The 23583-nt window shown below is 37.2% G+C and overlaps 1 protein-coding gene across 8 annotated transcripts in view; it reads right to left on the bottom strand.

Moving 5' to 3' along the window:
• The window catches only part of FAM184A (family with sequence similarity 184 member A), a 78124-nt gene that overhangs the window by 24637 nt on the left and 29904 nt on the right, over positions 1 to 23583 (bottom strand). For all 8 annotated transcript variants that reach the window (XM_064649672.1, XM_064649670.1, XM_064649667.1 and 5 more), the window contains exons 3-9: positions 20282 to 20417; positions 16996 to 17177; positions 16174 to 16371; positions 12782 to 12904; positions 8436 to 8597; positions 6518 to 6643; positions 6174 to 6320 (exon numbers count right to left, since the gene is read on the bottom strand). In XM_064649672.1, the coding sequence (XP_064505742.1) occupies positions 6174 to 6320; positions 6518 to 6643; positions 8436 to 8597; positions 12782 to 12904; positions 16174 to 16371; positions 16996 to 17177; positions 20282 to 20417 (1074 nt within the window). The remainder of the gene's footprint in view (positions 1 to 6173; positions 6321 to 6517; positions 6644 to 8435; positions 8598 to 12781; positions 12905 to 16173; positions 16372 to 16995; positions 17178 to 20281; positions 20418 to 23583) is intronic.

Here is a 23583-nt window from a genome sequence, read left to right as displayed (position 1 = left end):
TGGGATCTAATTGGTCCTGATTTCCTCCTGGGTTTGTAGCAACCATGAGGGAAGGTGCTGTCTCCCGGATATCATAGGGTGGGGAGCTTATCTTGTTGTTTTAAAAAGAGCTCTTGGAGCTCTTCTCTTTTCCAGCTGTAGTAATCTGTCAAACATCTAGGCAAAATCATAGAATGGCTTGGGTTGGCCTAGGTGTTTTGCATGTTTGTATACATGTGGATTTTGGAATACATGCTTTTAATCTGACAAACTGCAGGTTTAATGATCAGGGGAAAAACAGGACCATTTGAACCTCCTGATAATTTTTAAAGGTTTTGGAATGATACTAGAGCTTCAGTTCATTTATTTGTCATAAAGCTGTCAGGATCTTAAAGATTATATACACACCTTGACTAATTCTTCCTGGATTACAGAGGTATCATTGCCCTTAATTTACAATTTCATTCATCTGCTGAATCTCAAACAAATTTTGCCCCACCTGGCAAGCTGTCTCTTGTTCCTTCCAAGGTGTGCTGTTTTTATAGGTTTGGAACCAAAAGCAAAAGCTACTTGAGCATGTATGGAGCAAAGAGGCTAAGGAAAATGTTTTAAAACTAGATTCTTACCAGTGTCTTTATCTTACATTTAACAGAAAAACATATACAGATATAGGATTAAAATTTTGTTTGGGGGATTGTAATACTGTTGGATCTGACTTAGATTTCTATTTTCCAGTTTTGGAAGTGTAAACTTCCAAATATCAAATTAAACTCTTTACTCATGCATCATTTATTACACACAATACTAAGAATTTAATGTTCTTTTCATCCATTGACATATAGAATTACAACAGTCTTTCCATTTCCTCCAGATTTACTGCCAAAGGAAAACTGGTGACATTAAATTTCAATTAGAAGTTTAGGATCAGATAGACAAGTTTCTTTGGATACGAAGATATCAACTTCAAACATAGCCTACATAAATTTTTAAATTCAATTAAACACAACACCATGTGAGAAAAAAATAAAATCAAGAAGAAATCAAAAGAGAGATGAAAAAGAAGTCCAGTAAAACATTTATTATATAACAGAGCAACAAACTCACATTTGTTAGGATTCCCACTATATCCTACTGAAAATACTTTGAAAGCACTGATTTGTTCTGTTGCTTTTGTTTGTCTGTATTGCTGAGCAGCTCTTAATTGTAAATGGTCTTTAATGAATCTCCTCTGTTATATTCAGAATCTTTTAAACAAAGAGTAAAATAACGACAAAGGCGCAGTGTGGGCTGAATGGGCTCATCAAAACTACAGGCTCATAACAAACAGCTGAATGTTAGGCATTTGTTATCATTCAAGCTTCAGATAAAACTACAGTGACCAATGTGGACAGAAAAATGCACCAACTAATCTCTGTATAGAATAGGGAGGCCAGAACAAGGGGGATTCCCTATTGAGAAGAAGACAGTGATGAAACCGGGGAAAGCACCCTCAATAGCTGGCCCTCAGGACTGCAGCGACTCTGGACTGTGTGATTATCCACGTGCTCACATACGGTAATTTCTGACTTGCTTAAAGTACAGGTTTCCCACTTAGAATACAGGAGTACCATTCTTCTAAATCAGTGGTGAGTGGAAGGATGCACACAGACATTGGATCTAGGAAGAAACTCCCAAATCTCCACTGATTCTCTGTGAGGCCGCATGAGTTGCAGCACAGTCCCATTAAGACCACAGTTTTGAGAGCTGTAGTAACTTGTCAAAGTTTTCAAGAGTCAAAGACAGCATGCTCCTTTGGAAAAACAGGTATCTACAGATGAAAGAAGGGCATAAAACCTTATCCTGAACTGCATTCCAGGTGCCCTCTGTTCTTTTCTGCCTCTATGCTATGATGTTTCTTTTTATTCTTTTGGATTTCAGCATTTTAGATTTTTAATTGCTTTTTCAATCTTGCCCAAAATCCCTTACCATCCACTAGATGTCATGGTAACCTTACAAGTATTCTTGAATACAAGAACTGCCAAAGTGAATTAGAGGGAGTTACTTGAAATTTATCTCCACTCTGTTTCTGACAGACAAGCCTTTAGACAGTGCGTTCAGGACAACATCAAGTGCAAGGAATTTGAGTAAAAGGATTCTGTGCTGAAAGTTTATCTCCCTTCTTCAGGAAACTGATAAAGGGTATATACATGTTATTTCTTGTAGAAAGTTCCAGCACCCATTTGAGAGCAATTCCTCTCACGCAAGGATTACCCAGGCTGTGGAACAGGCCAGTAATCCTTGTGCTGGGGAAAGAAAGGAGCATTTCCTGATTCTGCTGATGTGAATGCACATCAGTTCTACAATTAGCACCTCCACATGGGCAAGTAAAGACAGAGCAGTAACTGCCTCTGGCTTGAAGGCTGATCAACAGCCATTTACAGGTGTGCGCAGGAGTTCAGTGACTTTTCTCAGCATTCCGCTTCATGAACAAGAGTATACTCAGGATTTTAGGGCCAGCATTTTAAGACTGAGTTTGAACTTTTCTGAAAACTAGAATTTGAATAATGTCTACATCAGAAGGAAGTATTTATATTTTGATATGTCAAACTTCCTCCTATTTACTTTGACAGTTTAAAAAGGAACACACCATCACAAAAAGAAACTGAATAGGAAACTTGAACATATTTTGCAAAAAAGTAGGAGAAATAAACAAAAGCTACCAAAGCATATGTAGTATACTTTTGTCAATTCTCACTGTACTACTTCTGATATTTCCATTAATAGAAGATGTAACTTCCACTGTGAAAAGTTGGCCAAGTTTAGAAAGAAGAATGTCCCACTAATGCTTGGCCATGTATGAAGCTACATAAGAATGGAAAAGCTACATATGGGAAAAAATGCCGTCAAAAACATTTAATTTACTGTAATGTGTTACTGAAAAGAAAGGAAGATGAGAGAATCAATATTTGTTCAAATTTAGAAAAGCCCATACACAATGAAGACAGTTGATTCAGTTTACAGGAAGAAATATTTATCACAAGAAGAAACAGATAAGAAGAATACAGGTCTTAAACTGTATATTTCAGTGCTCATAACTGAACATTGCATAAGACACACAGGCAAAAGAGAGAACATGCTCATGCTTTAAAAAAAAGAAAATTCCTCCTATTTTGTCCATGGCTGAAGCTTTCTCAGCAGTAAAACGTTTTTAAGAAAAGTGTTAAAACCCCACTATACAGATAAGAGGAATGGAAACGAGCAAGCACATCCGAATTCACTGCATATTTCATGATGAAAGTCTCTCATGGATTGATGTAGAAGTACTTGGTGCCATTTACAGGGGAAAAGAAGGAAAAGCACTTTCTTTTTTGTCTTCTAGAATAATATCTCATATCAGTGATAAGAACTACACACTTGGTCTCTAGACACTGATCTAGTTAAACTACCAATCGCATTTAACTGTAGATGGTAAGTGATGTATTTAAGCACTTAATCTGCTGAATAGCATTTTATCTCAAGAAAATTATTTTACTCATAACAAAGCTATACTGTTAGAATAACAATAATCCTACGTGCATTCTGTGAGGCACCACTTAGCATTACTGGTAAAACTATTACCTAGCTTTATGCATCAAGTGTGCAACAAATAGAAGTGGCATAAGTTTATAGATTAGTATAACATAATTAAAAAACCCCAAACCAGCTTAGTACACTTTATGGGCATAAAGTTTTTTGACTGAACTGTTTGGGATTTTTTAATTGTTAACATTTATAGCTGTCTCTTCATTCAGTTTTTCCAGCACCAGTCAGCAGCATTCCAAGGTGGGCATACTCTATGTTGTATTTTTCTACAGTTTAAGGAACTATATTTAAACTTGCTTTTTCAACACTTCAATTACATAACCATTCCTGTACTTCAAGTTAGGCCATACACTTTGTAGCTTGTTTTTAAATCAAATCAGAGATGCATCAATACATAACAGAAAATTAAGTACCCATATTGATGAGCATTTTATTTCTGAATTCAATCTTTCTGAACAGCATTTATGCAACTAAATGTTGAAGCTCTAGATACTTTCTCGACATAAAGAATGCACATAGGCCACATGCACTCCTGTCAAGGCAGGAGTTTACAAATGATTTAGCAGAGACTCTGGTCTTGTATTATTTCAAAAAATCATTGTATAATACTACCAGTATAGACCAGACCACTATTTCAGGTGTAAAAATCCGAACTGCAGAATGAAGAGCTGGATCCCTCCACTCTTCCTAATTTTTACATGGGCTTCATGCCTTTCAAATGGGTTTTAAATGCATCTTCCCACGAATGAAAACCAGGGCTGGGTGTAACAAATACACAATTTTACAGCCATACTTTAGTATCTCAGGCTGTTCTAGTTCAGTGTAGAGTTTCTAAGGCATCTTCTCCAGGACCTGCTCATTTCAGTACCTCCTCTAGTATCTAGAGGAGGAGATAGATAGTATCCGAATGAAGTTTATGGATGACACCAAACGGGGAAGAGTAGAAGGTGGAGAATGACACAGTGGAGGGGACACAATACACTGAAAGATAGGGCTGCCATCCAGAGGGACCTATAAAGGTTATAGGTACGGGCTGATGGGAACTTCACAGAATTCAACAAGGACAAGTGCAAAGTCCCTCACATGGGATGGACTGAACCCCTGCACCGGTCCATAGTGGGTTACAGATGTGCTTCACACAACCTGTTTGATGGTAGGCTAAATATGAATCAGCAGTGTGGTCTGGCAGCAATGAATGCCAGCAGCACTCTGGGCTGTAACAGCAACCAGTAATTTGAGGGAAAGGGATCAGTCCCTCTGACTTGGCACTTACTGCATATCACCTGGAGGGCATATTCTGTTTCCTCCTCCAGTTCATTAGTCTTTGGTGCAAGACACATAATGATAAACTTGATCATGTTCAGTGGAGAGCTACCATCAAGATGGCTGGGACTGGAACATATATCCTTCTGAGGAAACTGTTCAGTCTAAAGAAGAGAAGGTTTTGTGGGACTTAACAGCTTTCCAGTACCTATGAGGTGGTTATAGAGAAAGTGCACCCAGCCTTGTTACAGTGCTGTACAACAGGACAATGAGAGACAACGATCATGAGCTGATACAGAGAAGGTTCTGCCTAAATTTAAAGAAAAATCTCACTCTGAGCATAATTAAGTCCTGAAAGAGATTATTTAAAGAGCCTGTAAAATTTTTAAAACATATGTCAAAACTACAGAAATGTTACTTATAGGTAGAAGTAAAAAAAGTAAATGAAGCTTAAGGCTTGTGTAACCTGATACTTAAAATCAAATGAGTCCAAATCTTATTATGTTCATGTTGTAAAAGAACTTTGAAAACCTCCAGCTTTTATGAGTCTAAACCACAAGATTTCACAAGCTTAAATTCTCCTGTCAGCAAAATATATTGTTATATGCTCCTATAAGAGGCTGTATAATCAAATGGGTGTTCAGTTATTAGACTTCTCAAATTAGACAGCAAATTAAAAGCCGTTCCCCAATAACACCCTGAAATCACAGTCATTTAATGAGTTGCAAAATCTGTTTCTCTTACTTTAAACCGTATTTGTTCATTATCAGCTATTCCTTCAAACTGGAGTCAATAAAACCAGTTGTATAGAATTTATGGTTTGGAAAAAGTACAAAGCAAGTATTTTCTTTGAGTTATCTAATGTAACTGAGATTATAAATATGAGTCGCCAACAAAAAACCTCAATATTTATACAAAATTATCCCAAAATATCCCAGACATTTTGATTTTTCAGTGACTTGTACAATGTTATTCTTGTACAGATAGAAAATTATTATTTTTGTAAAGATAAGGGATAACTCTAAGTCCAACCAATTAGCATTGGTAGATATTTAACAGCAGAACAGGTGAGCAAACAGAATCAAAAAAATCTTGTAGTGAAGATGTGAGATTGTCAACATCCTCCCACATCTCCCCTCAAAACTGTAAAAAGTTTTACTCACAGTTAATGTAAAGAAGAACATTCATATAATTAAATTATGTTCAAATATTATTTAAAATATTTTATAATGATTAGGTTAAAAAGCACTATGCTAAGAAATTTCTTTTCAAAGTCAGATATCACAACCAATTCAATGCAGTTAATTAGGAATAAACCACCTGCAACTAAATTGTAATGGCTTTTCAATTCTCAAAGACACCATAGTTACCTGGTCTAAAAGATCTTCAACCTTTTTTTGCCATCCATCTCTTGCTGCATTTTTTTCACGTTCTTTCAGCTGCAACAGCTGAGTCATGGCAGCCTTCTTATCCTCTTCATGCTGCAGCCTCAGCTCTTCACGAAGCTTATTACATTCCTGTCTAAAAACAAAGGTCAAATAACTACAATGCAGTGGACCTTGTGCAAGAAGTGAAAAGGAATTAAGATTTCAGTAGTAATTGGAAAAATCTTAGATAACAGCAGAAACCTTTGCTTTACATCTCATTTGAAAGTACATTTGCACATAATACATAGCTCATTTGTTGTTAAAGAATAAAAGAGGAAAAAAAATACTCGCCGAAGATTTTCTGTCCATTTTATTTCCAAGTCACGTGCCATTCTGTCAACTTTGAACTTTTCCTCTTCTCTCATGGCAGCAATCATTGCCTCGTGCTGTTGTCTCTCCTGATCTAGTTCTCCCTGCAAACACAAACTTTACAATAGAGACTGATCAGCAGCAAAAACATATTTTAAGCCTTAAATTAATATATTTATAACAAAAATAACAGTTACAACTGACTCATAAAATTTGAACTACAACTTCTTCAGTGTATAATTCCTAATTATGCACAGTTAATGCCTAAATATCTGCTGATATTTCATACTTGTGAAACAGAAGTCTACATTACTATAAAAAGCAATTTTCCAATAGGTCATTCTTCAAGTAGCCTTTTCAAATACCATTACATTGAACCACAGAACAATTTATGTTGCAAAGAACCTCAAAAGGTCATTAAGTCCTGTTCACTGCAGGACTAACTCCAGAACTAGAGCAGGTTGCTTGGGTCCTTGTCAAGAAGGCTTTGATTGTTTTTTTAAAATTTTTAAAGCATCAAACATTCAGTATTTGAATTTCAAAGCCTGAGCTATCTGTATTTGATACAAGGTTCATATAACTTATTTCTGTTTCTTGATTGGACAAACCTGCCAGAAACAAGGTTTCACAGTCTGAACACAGAAAACACTATCTTTAAAATTCCTATCAATTTCTGTTCAAATTTTACCATACTAGAATAGTATTAGGTACTACCTAGAAAGCCTTACATGAATTTTCTTCAGCAGTGCTTGCTTCATACATGAGATGCAAACACGGCTCTCTAAATTTAATTAAGACTTTTTAAAATGTAGCATTTTTATATATTTTAAAATCTGTTAAGATAAATGTTAGTGCTGGTAACCTGCTATTGAAACTATTGAAATATTTTAATAGGTGAAGAGAGCAATACTAGTTCATAAGGACACTTACAGAAATTACAAAAAAATACAAAGAAAGTTATAAATTGTAATATGGTGCACACCCAATGACCATAGCTGAAAGAAATTAAAAAAAATATACCAATATCCTGTTTCCAGCTGGTTTTGTTATGAAAATAAGAAAACAGGTTCAGTGAATTTTTTTTTTTTTAATATTTGCTACTCCAAACATTTCTGTGATCTTGTAAAATGTACATTATTTACTGAGGAAAGAAAAAGGAAATGTTTACTTAGTATTACAGTCAATGAGTTATTGACAGACTAACTGACTGTTCTAGTTTCAACTAAGCCAATTAAAATGACAATACATTTGTGCCTAGACAGATTAACTGCTTCAATGGTTCAAAGTGGTCACATTTTCTAGGTGACAGTCTGCTATCTTTCAAGATATCATAGCATATATCTTTAAAGTATCCTCAAGTCTCTACTGAAATTCTAAACTTGAGACTAAAATGAAGACTGTGCCCATTACTCAAGGAAAACATTAAATATGTTTTACTGAATTCTAGCACTAGTAAGCTCTGGATCTTATTTTGCAGTAAGACATGAACTGTCTGGAATAGCAACATTGTAACACATACAGTTTTTACATTCTCGTGAAATTCTGTCCAGCCTCTGAACATATTTTGCCACAGCTACTATTTATATTAACCACAGAAAGATGCAGCACTACCTGTTAAAATACTAAAAATGTTTTGACAACAAAAAAAAAAATCCACCCCAAAACAATCAACCAAACAACCAACCAAAAAATAAAGGAGAAAAAACCCCAAACAACCCATCCTACTTTTCAGGGTTTTTTTTCTTCTCTGCTAGATATAGAAATCTCTCTTTTAATGAAGCCACATGAGGCTCCTTCAATAACGTGCACACCATAATACTTCTTGCCATTTTAAAACCAAGACCAAAATCACTGTGACTGTGCTTTGCACAACTTATTCTCCAACATTACAGTTACCTCAACACTATACAAGGAATCCGTGGTCTCTCGCAGTCTTGCTCTAGTTAATTCCAGTTCTTTCTGTAGTATTTCCTGAGCTTCTTGAAGACTGGAGATATGTCCTTCTGCAGTCCCAAGGCCTTGCTCACTTTTTCGTACTAGGTCTTGCAGACGACACACCTATCATAAACCAAAGAAAGCTGTCATTTCCATAATTATTACTAACAGCAGCCAAGCCAACCTTGTTTCGTTTTCTTCCAGTATTTTCTAATTCTGACCTAAGCAAATTTTTTAGTTGCACAGCCTGTTTTCCTTCAGTATCACTTAACATTTCCATACTTAAAAACAAATTCCTGTAATATTATAAAATCAAAGACAATTAGAGGATTTCTACAAGTAAAAAAAAAATTATATCCAATGTATGTTTGATGCACTTTGCAAGGTTACATAAAAGATCTGAAATTGCCTCTAACTTTACTGTGAGAAAGCATGTTTTATACAAATTAATGAGAACTATTTCAAAATACATAAACTCTAATATAATACATAAATTAACTTGTGTTAAGGTATAAGTTTCTCTGTTTTCAGATCGTTACCTGTCCATAAATTAGCCTAGTTAAAGCGCAATCTAATACCTGTAGAGTATAATGTGGTAATTTCCTTAACTGTCACGTAACACTTCTTTTCTGCCTGCTTGTGCTTCAGGTCCCCATCTGTAAAATGATGATACTATACTTCTGTTTCAGATAAAAATATTAGAGATTGAACATTGTTCACCAGCTACAGGAGAGATAAAAAATTTTAAGTATGTAGGCTGGAAAAACAGAATAACAGGAGTCAGGAGGAACCAAAGAACAGCAGCTAATTGGAACTGAAGTTTTTGCAGAAGCAGTAGTCTATGCCATTGCCTTTGTATGTTGAGATGAATTTCATTCACAATGGCACAAGTGTCCCTGCTTTGGTTTGCAGGCATGAACAGGTAAGAGTTACAACCACTCTTTCTGTTTGTTAGAACAATGATATGCAAATACTCTTTATAATATACCCAGGGGCACCACCCCTCCCTCCCAGAACTCTCTCCCTCTGTAGGCAACCATGGAATGTCTAAAAACAGGGACTCCTCCTTTCCTCTCAGAAAGGAATCCAAAATTTTTTTGGCATGACAGATCTCAGAGAAGAACTAATGTAAACTTGAGCACCTGTCTCTGTGCTCCTTTGCATTACATTCAAACAACTAGTAATTCCCTAAAAAGCACTACTACGTGACGGAGGATTCCTACATGAAGAATTGTCCTCAAAACTGTATTGATATCCTGGAAGTGTACCACTACCTACATATCTGGTAATAGCAAACCACTTGCATGAAACTTGAACAGCAGTCCTGCAGGCTAGGGGAGCATGCAGGAATGCCACTCATAGGGCTAAAGATATATTCTGCTGTTAACGAAGCAATGCTGGAGCCTGTTTAAAATGATCCTTAGCAATATAATCAGAAATCCTCTGCATGGAGACAGCAAGTCCTTAGATTGCTCTGTCAAGTGACACAAAGCATCTTTCTAAAAGGTCTTGGCTGGTCTACAGTGAAAGGAAACAAACCTATAGAGCAAACAGCCAGCCTCATCCTGATATATATGTGAGAAAGCCACTATCTTGACTTAACCTGAACTCTCAAAAAAATCTCTGTCAAGTATGTAAGATTACACTGTTCTTAAATAGCTTAGTACTAGGAGCAAGCCTAATGAGGCTTGAATCTTCCTCGTCCTTTAGCCAAGATAATTGCCACCAAATAGTCTGTCAAAAAGAAAAGAGGATGGCATGGGTTCAAAAGCAGCTTTCTCAGCAGGGAAGCCAGAACTAAGCTAACATCCACAGAAAGTAATAAGTACATGCCTACTGTTAAATGACTTCTGTAACTTTAAACAAACCAAAAAAAGGATGCAACAGTAGAAACATAAGAGCTAAGCTAATGATGTGCCAGACACATCATAGGGAAGCTTCTTCCAGGTCAGTGAAGGCATTGAGAAACTGCTGTCTGTTGTCAATAGAGATCTAAGGGTAAGCTGTGGTTACAAGTGAGGCACTTCTTTCATGTGCTCAACATAAACATATAATGAAATGAAACATATCTCCTCCATAGCACGTGGAGTGGATTTACAGACCACTGCAAATTTATTGCCTGTACATTTTCTCTCATTCTTTCAATATGCAATATACACTATATTATATTTATTCTGGCATAGGAATGTATATAAACTCAAATACTAAATAGCAGCTGGCCCTAATTCACTATTTTAGTTTATGTTAATCTTCTATTCCTTAGCTATGCCTCTGTTTTCTCATTTCAGTGTGATGATGAATTTTTCAAGCCTGTACTTCATAGCAGTTAGGTAACGAAAATTCATTCTTAAAACATTTGAAGTTATTTCCTTTAAGGAAAGAGCAAGTTTATTGCTCAGGAATCCAAGAGAAGATGAGAAAGAACAACTAAATTTAAGCCTACAGTGTTGAGTGACAATAGAATGACAACAGTGCTCTCCTCAGATCTAATTCAGCAACAAGAAAAAATAGCATACAACAGAGAAGTTACAGCTAAAAAGAAATAACTAAACTTTCTTTAATATTGAAATGAAAAATAAACTTGTGTTTGCTTTTGTTATCATAAATAACTAATATAACATATTCTCATCAATTTGAACGCAGATAGGCATAATGTTAAAAGAGCAGGAGCAGTTCCAGCTTCAGTTGCAGCTTTCTAAGCTTGGATGCACTGGCAAAGGCAGACACAACCATCAGAAGGAAGCACAGTCTCCTGTTTAACTTGTACTCATGAGTGACTCATCAGCAGTGCTGCTGAACTCCAAAGATGGGAGATTCAGCTGCTCTGCTCTTATATAATCTCTGTCATACCTATCTATCTGGTAGGTACTACTCTGGAAGTAGATACTAATTGGGCAGGACATGTCTCAAGGATGAAGGACCACCGCCTCCCTAAGATCTTGCTTTATGGTGAACTTGCCACCGGCTGCCGCAAGAGAGGAGCCCCAAAGAGAAGATACAAGGACTCCCTGAAACAACATCTCAGCCTTGGCCATATTGATCAACATAACTGGTCTGCTCTGGCCTCCAATAGGGAAATCTGGGGACACACCATCTATAACGCTGATGCTTCCTTTGAGCACGCACGCAGGATCACCCTTGAGGAGAAAAGACAACGCAGAAGAACCGTGTCTTGTCGATACCACCTAAGGAGTCTTTCTGCTGTGCCATTTGCAACTGGACCTGTCTATCTGGCATTGGCCCTTTTATCCACCAGAGTGCTTGTGGCAAATGTGGGTAGAGCCCTTCCCAAATCTTTGTTTGCGAAGCCCAGCCATGATGGCAATAATTTAATACATTATCATGTAAATTAATATACTATTAATATCGCAATATACATTAACACATAAAGCTATACTTCAGTATGTTAATCTATACTTTCAAAAGGGCAGACTCGCCCACTAATTACATTAAAAACAAGCAGTTTTGTTCTTAAGCTAGTTTAGCATTTGTGCAATTTGCAAGCCACCAGAATTAGACACCTGTTCTCTCCAGAACTTGCACTGTATAGAAAATAGTAATGAAAAATGTTGCTGCAAAACAGTACTTAAATTCATGCTTAAGTCTGCCCTAAAACACACACTGAAATCCTATGTAGGGCCTTGCTGAACAATGAAGCTGATGAATAATTTTCTTGAAACAAGGCAAGAGTTCCAGAAAAGAACGGATTAATGTTTTTGATATCAGTAGAATGTATGTCTAGTATAAACATATTATACTATGAAAAGGTAATAATTTCAAACTCAAAATATTAAAACTGTCTTGAAATATGATACATTTAACACTGCATATAACAAATTATTGCAAATAATTTGGGTCTTACTGTAAGTATTTCATGTCATCTTTTGATGAAAATATATGAAGAACATTTTCAAGTCAGGTAGCTGACCAGAATTTCCAATATGTTAATTGTAACTAAATATGGGTTTAAATACTGTTAATTTTCTCTCTGTCTCTTAATATTTTGCGTAGAGGTCTGTGTATCTCATCAGAATATAAGCAGAGTTAAAAATGACAAGCTGTTTACATCAACAAAGCTCCATCTCCCACTTTGTTAATTTTGTAAAGGAAAGGAAAATCAACGCTCAGCAGCAGTCAAATAATTCATCATCTTTGAAGAATACTCCACTTTAAACAGAAATAAGGCACTAAACAGACTGAACAGCATAGTCCTACCGCTGTCCTGGACTCTCAGCACAAGATCACTATTGATGAAATGTGGTCTAGCACAAAGGACACACAGCTGAAACAACTAAGTTAACCCTTGCCTCCTGATTGGCAGAAGTCAGTTTCGTTGTCAGCTCTTCCTTCATGTTTTCCAGCTGTTGTCGGAGCTGATTCTTGTCATCCTCCAAATGTAGTTTCTCCTTCTCAAACTGCTGCTCCAACTCCTTCAGAGATAAGAAGGATGGAAGAAATATTAAATACTTGCCATAGTCATTGCAAAGTAGAGATGTCTCACATGAAAATGATTCTTACTGGCATAAATGTTCTTTATCTCAACCAAGAATCACCCTTTCCTTAAACTCATAAAATATGAATATTTATTTCCTTTTATGATGAATGTCTTAATTTTCCGATTTATTTTATAATGTAACATCCCTTATTAATCAGAAAATAGAGACAAACACAACTTTCCTATCAATTACTTCTCAATTAATTATCAAAATCATTAAAACTATATTCACTTCCAGTTTTTCAATTTGAGTTGACAGAAGGTTTCACTTTTTATAAAATTACACTGATAATATGCATGTCCTTCAGCCTTTTGCCATCTATTTCCTACACATAACCCCCACAGAAAATAGTAAATCTTAAAGTCCAGAATGAGCTCTGTGAAGTTTTTCAGGCTGCTATGATAAAAAAAAAACCACCTACACCATATCTACAAAATTTATATAGAACCAAAAGAAATCAATAATTAGTTTTCAAGTTTAACTAGGTGGAAAGAATCAAGCAACACCTCTGTTTTCATTCAGTCTTTGTGGTGTAATAGCTAAATTCTGAAAGTAACTGTTGAATGAATTATATTTGTCTTATGTGAGCCTATGTTGTGTATATATATGTTAGAAATCTTTTTCTTTTTCAAGGAAAACTATAAATTTACACTTCAGCTTTATTAATATTCAGAATACATTTTCAGAAGAACAATTTCTTTCACAAAATTCTTTAAAGGAAATATGTTAAAATTAAGAACTTCATCACATATTTCAGTGGAATATGCTATATAATTTATTATACCACAATGTTTTATTGAAGAAAATTAAGGTTGCCAAGCAATGTGCTCCAGAGTCATGTCACACAGGACTTCAAGGTTTTCTGTGCAGCTACAGAGGCTCCTTAATTAACTCCTTCCTAGGGGCTCAGCTGTAATACAAGGTTTAGCATTGATTCAGTGCCTTTGTGCAATCCTGGGCTCAGATTTCTGAGAAATCAGTAATACCTCAGAAAACAGCTATGAAAATATATAGAACAGAGACAACCCGAAACAAAAAGTATAACTGCAGATATTGATAAGATTGCAGAGACAGGGGGGGAGAGAGAGAGAGCTCAAGTATTAAAGAGGAAAAAACAGTCCTAAAAAGATATAAAACTCTAGAGAAAAACAGGGAGCTGCACGACAGAATCGCAGTGTTATCCACCTGACTCCAAGAAGCAAGAGATGCTGAGCCTTCCTCACCCAAAACCAGAGACTCTTCAAGTGTTTTGCGAGGGGTGTAAGCACATTAGGCCTAGTAGCTTGTTAGTTCTAGCACTACGTTAGGGTATGAGGTAGGTAATAAATAATGTCTGTGTAAACTGCTCCCACAATCTCTTCCTTCACAATGTAAGTTGAACAGAGTGACAAAACAGAGGGTTACACTGTCACTAACTCTGCTACACAATGTAACCCAACAAGTGCCTGTTATTCTCACTGGTCCCAGATCAGTCTCCTCGTGGGACAAATGATCCTTGCTCAATGAAACTTGGATCAATTTATCTTGTTCATGCTGAAATCTGCTGTCTGTTAAATTCCACTAGTGCTATTTAGACCCTATTCTGATAACAGAATAAATAGTTCTTTGATGATACTTGTCAGTACAGCTGTGCAGTACTGCAAAATTATGAGCGACTCTTATTTTCCTAATCCTCTTGATGCCATTTTTACAGCTCATTTTATAGATGGAAGAATTGAAGCAAAAAGAAATATTTAAGCTATTTCTTGAGTCCTACTCTAATCCTGTAGAATTCTCTTCTGTTCTATTTTTTTCAGAACTTTGCACACACCAGATGCATTTCCCAGGCTTCCAGTCCTAATAAATCTTCATGTCCTCCATCCCAAGGCTTCTGGTAACCATGCTTCTTCCTTATACTAAATTCAATTCTTCTCTGCATTTAAGCCTGTTTTCTTCCTTGGATTACTCAAACACCACAACATGAGACAGGTTTGACAGAGGAGACAGTGAAATCTGATTAAGATTTAAGACCAATGAAATCTGATTAAGATTTACCCAGATCTTGATCCTAACATCATTTCATACTTAGTTTTCCTTTGTTAAAATAATTTCAGAGTTCTCACATTTACAGAAGTATTCCTTACTTCAACTAATTTAATTATTTAAGAAAAAATATTTTATTATATCCTTTGTTTTATTCTCTACATTATTTTAATAACAAACAAAACAAAAGAAAATAAAAAGAACCCCACATTGTACTGAAATAAAAGAAAAATATACCCAGAAACCCCTAAGAGACATTGTCTTAATAACAGGCATGTTTAAAGGTACAAAGAAAGTAAATTTGAAAGATCAGATATACATATATCTCGAAGAACAACTTCAATTACTGCGTAACATAAAAAAAAATTGGGATTTATCAAAAATAAAACTAAGAAGCAACACACTACTAAAACAATTTACAAAAACAAATTCAACCTCAGCTTGAGGTGCACATCACTAACTACAGCTGTGTTGCTTGGTATGTTTCCTGTGAGTACATCAGAGGAGCATAACAAAGCCTTGAATTAAACAATTAATCTTTATCCTGTATTTCCTGTGTCAGGCAAAATTTGTGTATAAGGTACAGACAATCAGATAAGGAAATAATGCACAAATGATCCTCTCCTCCCGACAAAAAAAGACCAATTTTGTGAAACAAAAAAAGGCCTTTCAGTTTCAGGATTCCAGTAAAAGAATCCTGTACAGTGAGCACAATTTTATGATGTAAGCTAGGAACTGCTGTTGTCATCTTCTGAGTACACCTATAGCCAAGTCCTAATATAGTGCCATTTTGTCTTTCTGGACTGTTTGTGAAAATTCTAAATAAATGTTATAATAATATAATCTTTCATCTTCTTCAGAAGAACTGATCTTGATTGATATACCAACCCTTCTGAATATGGGTCACAAATCCCAGAAAGAAACAACTACTATACTTGAACAGATAGTTGTATAATTTGAGAATTTCTCTTCTGTATGCAGACAAATGACAATACAAGTGCTATTTTTTTCAAGATATTTGTTATTTAAATGAAAGCTAAGAAGTTTCTTCAGAGAGACCCAGCAGACCTGTAGGTAATTCCAAATTAACCTGCCATAAAACAAAACCATGCAATACAAGATTCAAACTGTGACATTTGATTTTTGTAATATGTTTGATTACTAAGAAAACACAAACCTACCATCTGCAGTTTCTTCTTATCCTTATTAGCACTACTGTGTGCAGCCTCAATTGCAGTATGGTGTTTCCATGCCAGCTCTTCTAAGGTCTTGGAGTGAGCCTCCTTTAACTGTGCAGCCTCTCCTTCCAATCTTGCTTGCAATTTTACCAGCTCCTTCTCATAATATTCACGTTGTGTTTCCCTTGCTTCATTCACTTTCTATAAAATACAGGGAAAAACAAAATCTATTAAGTAGTAAAAAAATTTGAACAGCAGAAAAAAAAATACAAAAATATTACTGATGAGATAAATCTACAAAAAATTAACTTCCATATAAAACAAACTAAGCAAACATGAAGCACTGACTACATAATTCCATAACCAAAAAGGTAGTTTCAACAGATCCATGCAAAGCAATATATCCTTACTAAAAATCTATTTTTTCCTCTATTTAATCTGGGAAAACAGCAATCAGGTATCAAGCCTATAGAGAATTTCAGTATAGTACTTTCAAACATGTTCAGTGCATTTGCAGCAAATGGCTTTTAAAACTGTTCTTTAGCCATTTCACATTTGTCCTTCCTGAGACACTTTAGATACTAGGCATACACACACCAGATCATAAATCAAATGAAATTGTTAAAAGATGTCCAAAGCAGTCTGAACTTCCCTCTAATCTCATTTTACACTCTACATTAATCAATGTTGCTACATGAGACATACTTGAAACATACTGGTCCTAGTCCAGTCATGCCAAACAAAAATTAAAACATAATCTTTTTTTTCCCCTGAGAATTCTATGTCTTTTATTTTTATTCAGCTAAAGCCAATAAGCTGTTTAACCTTCTCCAATGCCAGAATTTGCTGCCTTTGTCGCTCATCCAGACTCTGTGTTTTGCTTTGTAATAAGTTTCTTTCCTCTTCCAGTTGGGACAATTTTTCCTTTAGTCTAGATTTTTCTGATTCCAAATCTCTGATTGTAACTTCTTGAGTCATTTGAGTAGCTTGAAGCATTCCAATGTGACCTAAAAACAAAACAGCTCTTTAAAACCTCACATCATTGGTTTCATGCAATTGAAGTGCACAATCAGACTCCAGTGACAGTACAAATCTAGTGGAAGCTTGCATGTAGTATCTCCCTTGTCTTCACTGCAATACTTCTCTTCCTCTCCACTTCTGTCTTTTTTACTTTTACAAAATGTCCAACAACAGTAGAGTACTTGGTGCTGGGGCTCCTTTAGTTTCAATTTTTGTGGTTCAAAGTTGCGTATTGACTCTCAAGGTAAAGCAGAAGTAGGCAACACTGTGAACACTGACAGTCTATCTGAAGAACTTACCCACCCTAAAACCACACGTTTTCACCCCCTGAGAAGCTACACAATAGAAAGCAAAACACTGACATCTAAAGGTAAAAATATTTTTTTATCAAACTCATAATTTAGCCAGCATGCTAGATACATAGCTTTAGCTCCTGTAAAACTTACAGAATTAATAATAATACTACTAATAAACTTTGTTTATTTTGGTATACGGGTATGACTAAAAGATGTAACAAAACTCATTCTCTCTATAGTAAAGTATTGCAGGTTAGAGGCTTGCTTTTTATTTTTATTTCTTTAGATATATTTTTAAAAACCAATCAACAAAAAAACCCCAACAACTTCAAACTAGACAATAAAATCATCTGTCCTTCACATAACCAGTGGAAAAAGGTTTATGACTTCAGAAACTTTTGTCCTTGTTCTTTTTGATGTATACTTGTATTATTGAAAATACTACCACTACATAACTGACTATAGCAGTGAAATTCCTGATATTCTGGGAGAGGTTCTGGAGTGGATTGAAGACTATTTTGGAAAAGAGGATACTTCTAGGTTTGTTCAACTGAAAGATGAGAGGTATTGTTTACTCAGAATAATTTTTTATTCCTTTTTTTAGTCACAACTCCTAGGTAAGACTTTGTTTCCTCTCTAATTATTATAACCCTTAAAAATGACAGATTAATTGAGTTTTAATAACAGAGTATTGCTTTTAAATTAAAGTCACTAAGAAATAGCTAAGAAAGTGGACTGCGTGCTACTGTTTCTCACCAGACAAAATCACTGAGCCTCATGATTCATTTCTATCTGTGCTTAAAAGGAAGATGTGTCAAAAAGGAAACTGTTTTAGCCTTTGTTGTCTGTGGACACTGATGTGAAGGGAATAACAGTGGGATATATAATGAAATTTGAAAACTAAAAAAGCTTCAAGTATTTTCAAGCTTAAAGTATTTTCATAAAAAATGCACACCTTTACTTGTAGTAAGCCCTGAAGAATTCTACGAATCATTTTGGTATTTTTGTTTGTAAAACTAAAAACTGAAGAGAAAAACTTAAGATAATGGGTATGCTTAATTTCTACAACATTTTGGAAAAAAAACAAACTTGTTTCAAAAGTTCGGCCATTTAAGAAAGATACTTTCAAACCCAGAATTTCAGAATGTAGCAAGGAGAGAAGAATTTTTAGTTTGTTGGGAAGTATGCCATGTATATTCTATTGTAAGCACACACTGATCTAGAGCTTTTGTCCTAGCAATACTGTCACACAAGACAGGTTTCCCATTCCTCACGCTCTACACAAAAGGTATGAAATGCAGAAGTTCCAAGCTGGGAATCTCAGGATAAATGGAAGAAGAATGTATTAATTGCCCGAAATAGACTCAATACAGTGTTCTGAAATTGCAATATGATGAGTAAACACTCTGTATGGTAATTAAGTATGAGAATTCAGGCTCTTTGAAGCAGGATTTTTGACAGTGTGAGCTGAAAATCAAGGAGATGGCAGTGGGCCAGTGTCAGAAACCATTTTGAAACAGGCTGGAAGCCAATTACATTACATGGGGATGGCTTGGTGGCACCAATGTAAACAGGGATCCTGGTTCTTGTTGCACAGTGATGCACTGTAAAACAAAGATGTACCACTGACAGTGCCACTGAGCTTGGCAACAGCACAGATATACAGGAATTTCTGGTAAAGCTAAAAGCCTCAGTGCCAGAGGAGACCAGGGTTGGACTCAATCACAGGCTAGCTGACTCGATGCCATTAGTAATATGGAAAAACAGCCTGGATATTCAAGTTTATTTCCACTTTATTTGGGGTGGCCTGGTGAACCGCTCACATGCTTCTGCCTAAGGAACGAAACAGTAAGGGCTGAAAAGTGTATGAGAACAGGGGCTTTTTTCCCCCCAACCGTCTCAGGTCATCAATTTTTCTATGAGTGCCTCACAAAACACCTTTTGGGGGGTCAGATTCCCAGTTGAGATACTCAAGGAACAGGTGGCAAGCCTATTTCTTTCAGATGTTTGCATGCAACAGAACCTTGCAGTCCTGGGCCCCTGCTGGCCACTATATTGTTCAAATATGCAGCCTACACTATTCCTGAGCTTGTGCTAATTTGTGTGGAAAACAATCAGGTATCACTACAATTGGTCTTGTTGAACAAGGCCAAAGATAAGGCAGGGCCTTTTTTTCAGCCCAAGACCCTACCTGTCATATAGTTGACCAAGTTCAAGCTCTTGGGCCAATTCCCTACCACTCAGCAGTTCACTAGGGAGACATGGCCTAAGAGGGAAAACCTGTGCATGTACAGCCAGGTCTTAAACAATTTTTTATGCCTTTCCATATGCCAACAAACACAAAGGAGCAAAAAAATACAGCTATAGAGAAGTCCTTAAGAGATTTATTATCCGATAAGTATTCTGACAGTAGGTAAAAAGCAAAGTACCACAGTGTCAGCAAAAGGAAAAGGCAATTGAAAAAGATGGAGGAGCAGGAAGCATGTTTCAGTGACTATGTGGAGGACAGACACACAGCATAAGCATTCTACACAAATGCAGTTCCAAGGCCTGGAAGATAAGTACACGCCATTCAAGTAGAACATCTGGAGAAATAAGTACACAAAAAAAGAGTCGTAAGTACAATGCATGCAATATCAAAAAAGTTAAAAAAATACCAAAACTTGTCACAAATTTCTATGGAAAGCATTAAACAGTCTTCAGAAACTCTAAACCTGCACAAGGCTGACAGAAAAAGGAAAGGTTAGAATAAAAGGATGAAGTTCATTTCCAGATTAAGTTACTGACATACATACTGGCTTTGAGAACAAGATCAGTGGCCTGCTGCTGTAAGCGCTCTCTAGCAGCTGCGAGCTCGCTTTCCACTTCTTTGTGTTTGCTTAACAATGACATCTCCTCCTCCTTCACATCATCTAGCTGTTTTTGAAGAACCTAGAGGAAACACACAGTACCTGTTATCATCATGTAAATTTAAATGAGCATTAGGTTAAAAGGCATAGAAAAGACCTTTCAGCAAACAAGTTTGCTTCATACAAAAGCTGAAATAGTGTAATATTACTGCCATATTGATTTTGTGTTATATGTAATACCTTAAAAATATTTTTGGAAAAACAAGATAGTGGATATATGGCATGACAATAATGCATAACAGAAACATGACAATATTCAAAATATATGAAAAAATATAAACTGTAAAATGGTCCACAGAGTTTGGGGGCCAACTTTGGAAACCTGGTTTCTAATATGTGAGAGTTCTTCACATTAAAAAATACATCATATATTCACAGCAGTTTACAGTGTCCTTCATTGCAACTCTGAGCTTTTAGTACTGACTCACATTTAAGCTGCACATGGAGACATATAAATGAGAGCTGGGTATTTACTTAAATCAAATGTTCCTCGGTACTGGGACCAGCACTTTTTAGCACCTTCCTTGGCAACATGGACAGTGGGATTTTTTGCACCCTCAGCAAGTTCACTGATGACACCAAGCTGTGTGGTGTGCGGTCAATGTGCTGGAGGGAAGGAATGACACCCAGAGAGACCTTGACATGTGGGTCTGTGTGAACCTCACAAAACTCAACAAGACCAAGTGCAGAGTGCTGCACCTGGGTCAGAGCAATCCCAAGCACAAATACAGGCTGGGTGGAAAATGCATTGAGATTAGCCCCAAGGAGAAGGACTTGGGGACGAAGGGCTCAATATGACTCGGCAATGTGCACTCACAGTCCAGAAAGCCAACTGTATCCTGGGCTGCACCAAAAGGAGTGTGGCCAGCAGATCAAGGGAAGTGAATCTGCCATTCTACTCTGCTCTTGTTAGACCCTACCTGCAATATTGGGTGTCCAGGTGTGGCGCCCCCAACACAGGAAAGACAAGGACCTGTTGGAACAACTCCAGAGGAATACACTCAGTGGCCACAGGGCTGGAACACTTCTATGAAGACAGGTTGAGACAGTTGGGAATGTTCAGCCTGGAGAAGGTAAGGCTCGGGGGGAGGCCTTCAAGAAGCCTTCCAGTACCTAAAGGGGGACTAAAAAGCGACTCAGAGAAGGACTTTTCACAAGGGCATGTAGTGACAGGACAAGGGGGAATGGCCTTGGCTGAAGGAGGGTAGGTTTAGACTAGATATTAGGAAGAAATGCTTTCTTTCCTGTGAGGGTGGTGAAGCATTTGAAAAGACTGCCCAGAGAGGTTGTGAACTCTCCATCCCTGAAGGTGTTCAAGACCAGCCTGGATGGGGCTCTAAGTAAGCTGGTCTAGCACAAGGTGTCCCTGCCGATGACAGGGGGGCTGGAGCTAGATGATCTTTACTGTCCCTTCCAGCGCAAACTATTCTATGGTTCTATGATTCTAAACTTCAAATATCCCTTAAGTCTGATGCACTGGTTCACAATAGCATATCTTGGATAGCATGATGATGTGTTCACAGCCATGTAGGAAGGAAAAGAAAATCCTGTTCTGTTTTAAAAGGAAATACAGATTTCTTATCATTCAAGTTACTGAAATAGTAAAGGGTCATTTCAGAAACTAAAGCAGAAAAGAGAACTGAGAAAAACACTGTACAGGACAAGTAATGAAACACAGACACTAGATGATGCTTTTGATCATCTCAACCACAGTGATCAGAGTAGGATCTGACTTTAAAATCTGCTACCAATACTCTACTAGACTCTTCCTCTTGCAGGAATGATCAACATACATTGGGTTTCCCCTTCACTGCAGCTTGCCAGAAACCTACTTTCTCAATGTAGTCAACTGCAGGGCAAGAGTTCTGCTTCACTAACTGAACAGAGTTGGAAATGAACTCTTGGCAGGCCCCCTGGGAAACTGGAAAAATGTATTCTGAATTTAACATCTGATAAAGGCAGCAGTCTTCCTTCACTATGTTGTGTAGCCTTTACACAACAAGGAAGGACAGTCCAAAAGATGGGCTGGAATTAGACAGTAAATGAGAAAAGCTCATGGCCCATTTTAGCTCTACCAATGATGCTTCCAAAATTACTACGACCATCACATTTAAGGCTTTGTAAGTTGAGAGTAACTATAAATCCAAGACAAGATGGTCAAGCTTACCCACAGAAATTGCTGTTCTTCAAACCTCAGCCCAGTTACCAAAAAAATGAGCAAAATTTCAGAATCTTTTTATTCAAGTCCAGCATACCCAGTCCTATTTGTTGCTGACCAAAAAAATCCTCAGTCTTTGTATTTCTGGGTTGTCTTGTCTCTCTTTAGGGATAATAAACTTTAGTTTCCAAATGTACTTGGTTAGCATGGCAGGGTTTTGTCAGCCTAGGGGGTGCTGCAGCAGTGGCTCTTATGTGAAGCTGCTAGAAGCGTCCCATGTGTCTGACAGAGCCAATGGCAGCCAGCTCCAAGACAGTCCCACCACTAGCCAAGGCCGAGCCCACCAGCGACAGCAGGAGCACCTCTGGGATAACAGATTTAAAAAAAGAGAAAGCGTTACTGCGCTAAAGCAATCACAGCCAGAGAAGCAAGGAGTGAAAGCATTGTGAGAGCAACAGCCCTGCAGACCCTGAGGTCAGTGAAGGAGAGGGAGAAGGTGCTTCAGGTGCTGGAGCAGAGATTCCCCTGCAGCCTGTGATGAAGACCATGGTGAGGCAGGTTGTCCTGCTGCAGCCCATGAAGGACCCCATGCCAAGGCAGATGCCCAAAGGAGGCTGTGACCCTGTGGAAAGTCCACACTGGAGCAGGTTCCTGGCAGGACTTGTGACCCTGTGGGGGACCCACACTGGAGCAGTCTGTTCCTGAAGGACTGCACCCCATGGAAGGGATCCACACTGGAACAGCTTGTGAAGAACTGCAGTTCATGGGAAGGACTCACATTGGAGAAGTTGGTGGAAGACTGTCTCCCATGGGAGGGACCCCATGTAGAGTAGGGGAAAAGTGTGAGGAGTCCTCCCCCTGAGGAAGAGGAAGTGGCAGAGAAACGTGTGATGAACTGACTACAACCCCCCTTCACCATCCTTCTGTGCAGCTGGAGGGGGAGGAGATAGAGAACTGGGAATAAAGTTAAGCCCAGGAAGGATGAAGGGGTGGGAAGAAAGTGCTTTTAAGATTTAGTTTTACTTCTCAT

Source organism: Pseudopipra pipra, chromosome 3, assembly GCF_036250125.1.
Source record: "Pseudopipra pipra isolate bDixPip1 chromosome 3, bDixPip1.hap1, whole genome shotgun sequence".
Classification (NCBI taxonomy): domain Eukaryota; kingdom Metazoa; phylum Chordata; class Aves; order Passeriformes; family Pipridae; genus Pseudopipra; species Pseudopipra pipra.
This window is presented reverse-complemented; position numbering and strand designations above follow the sequence as displayed.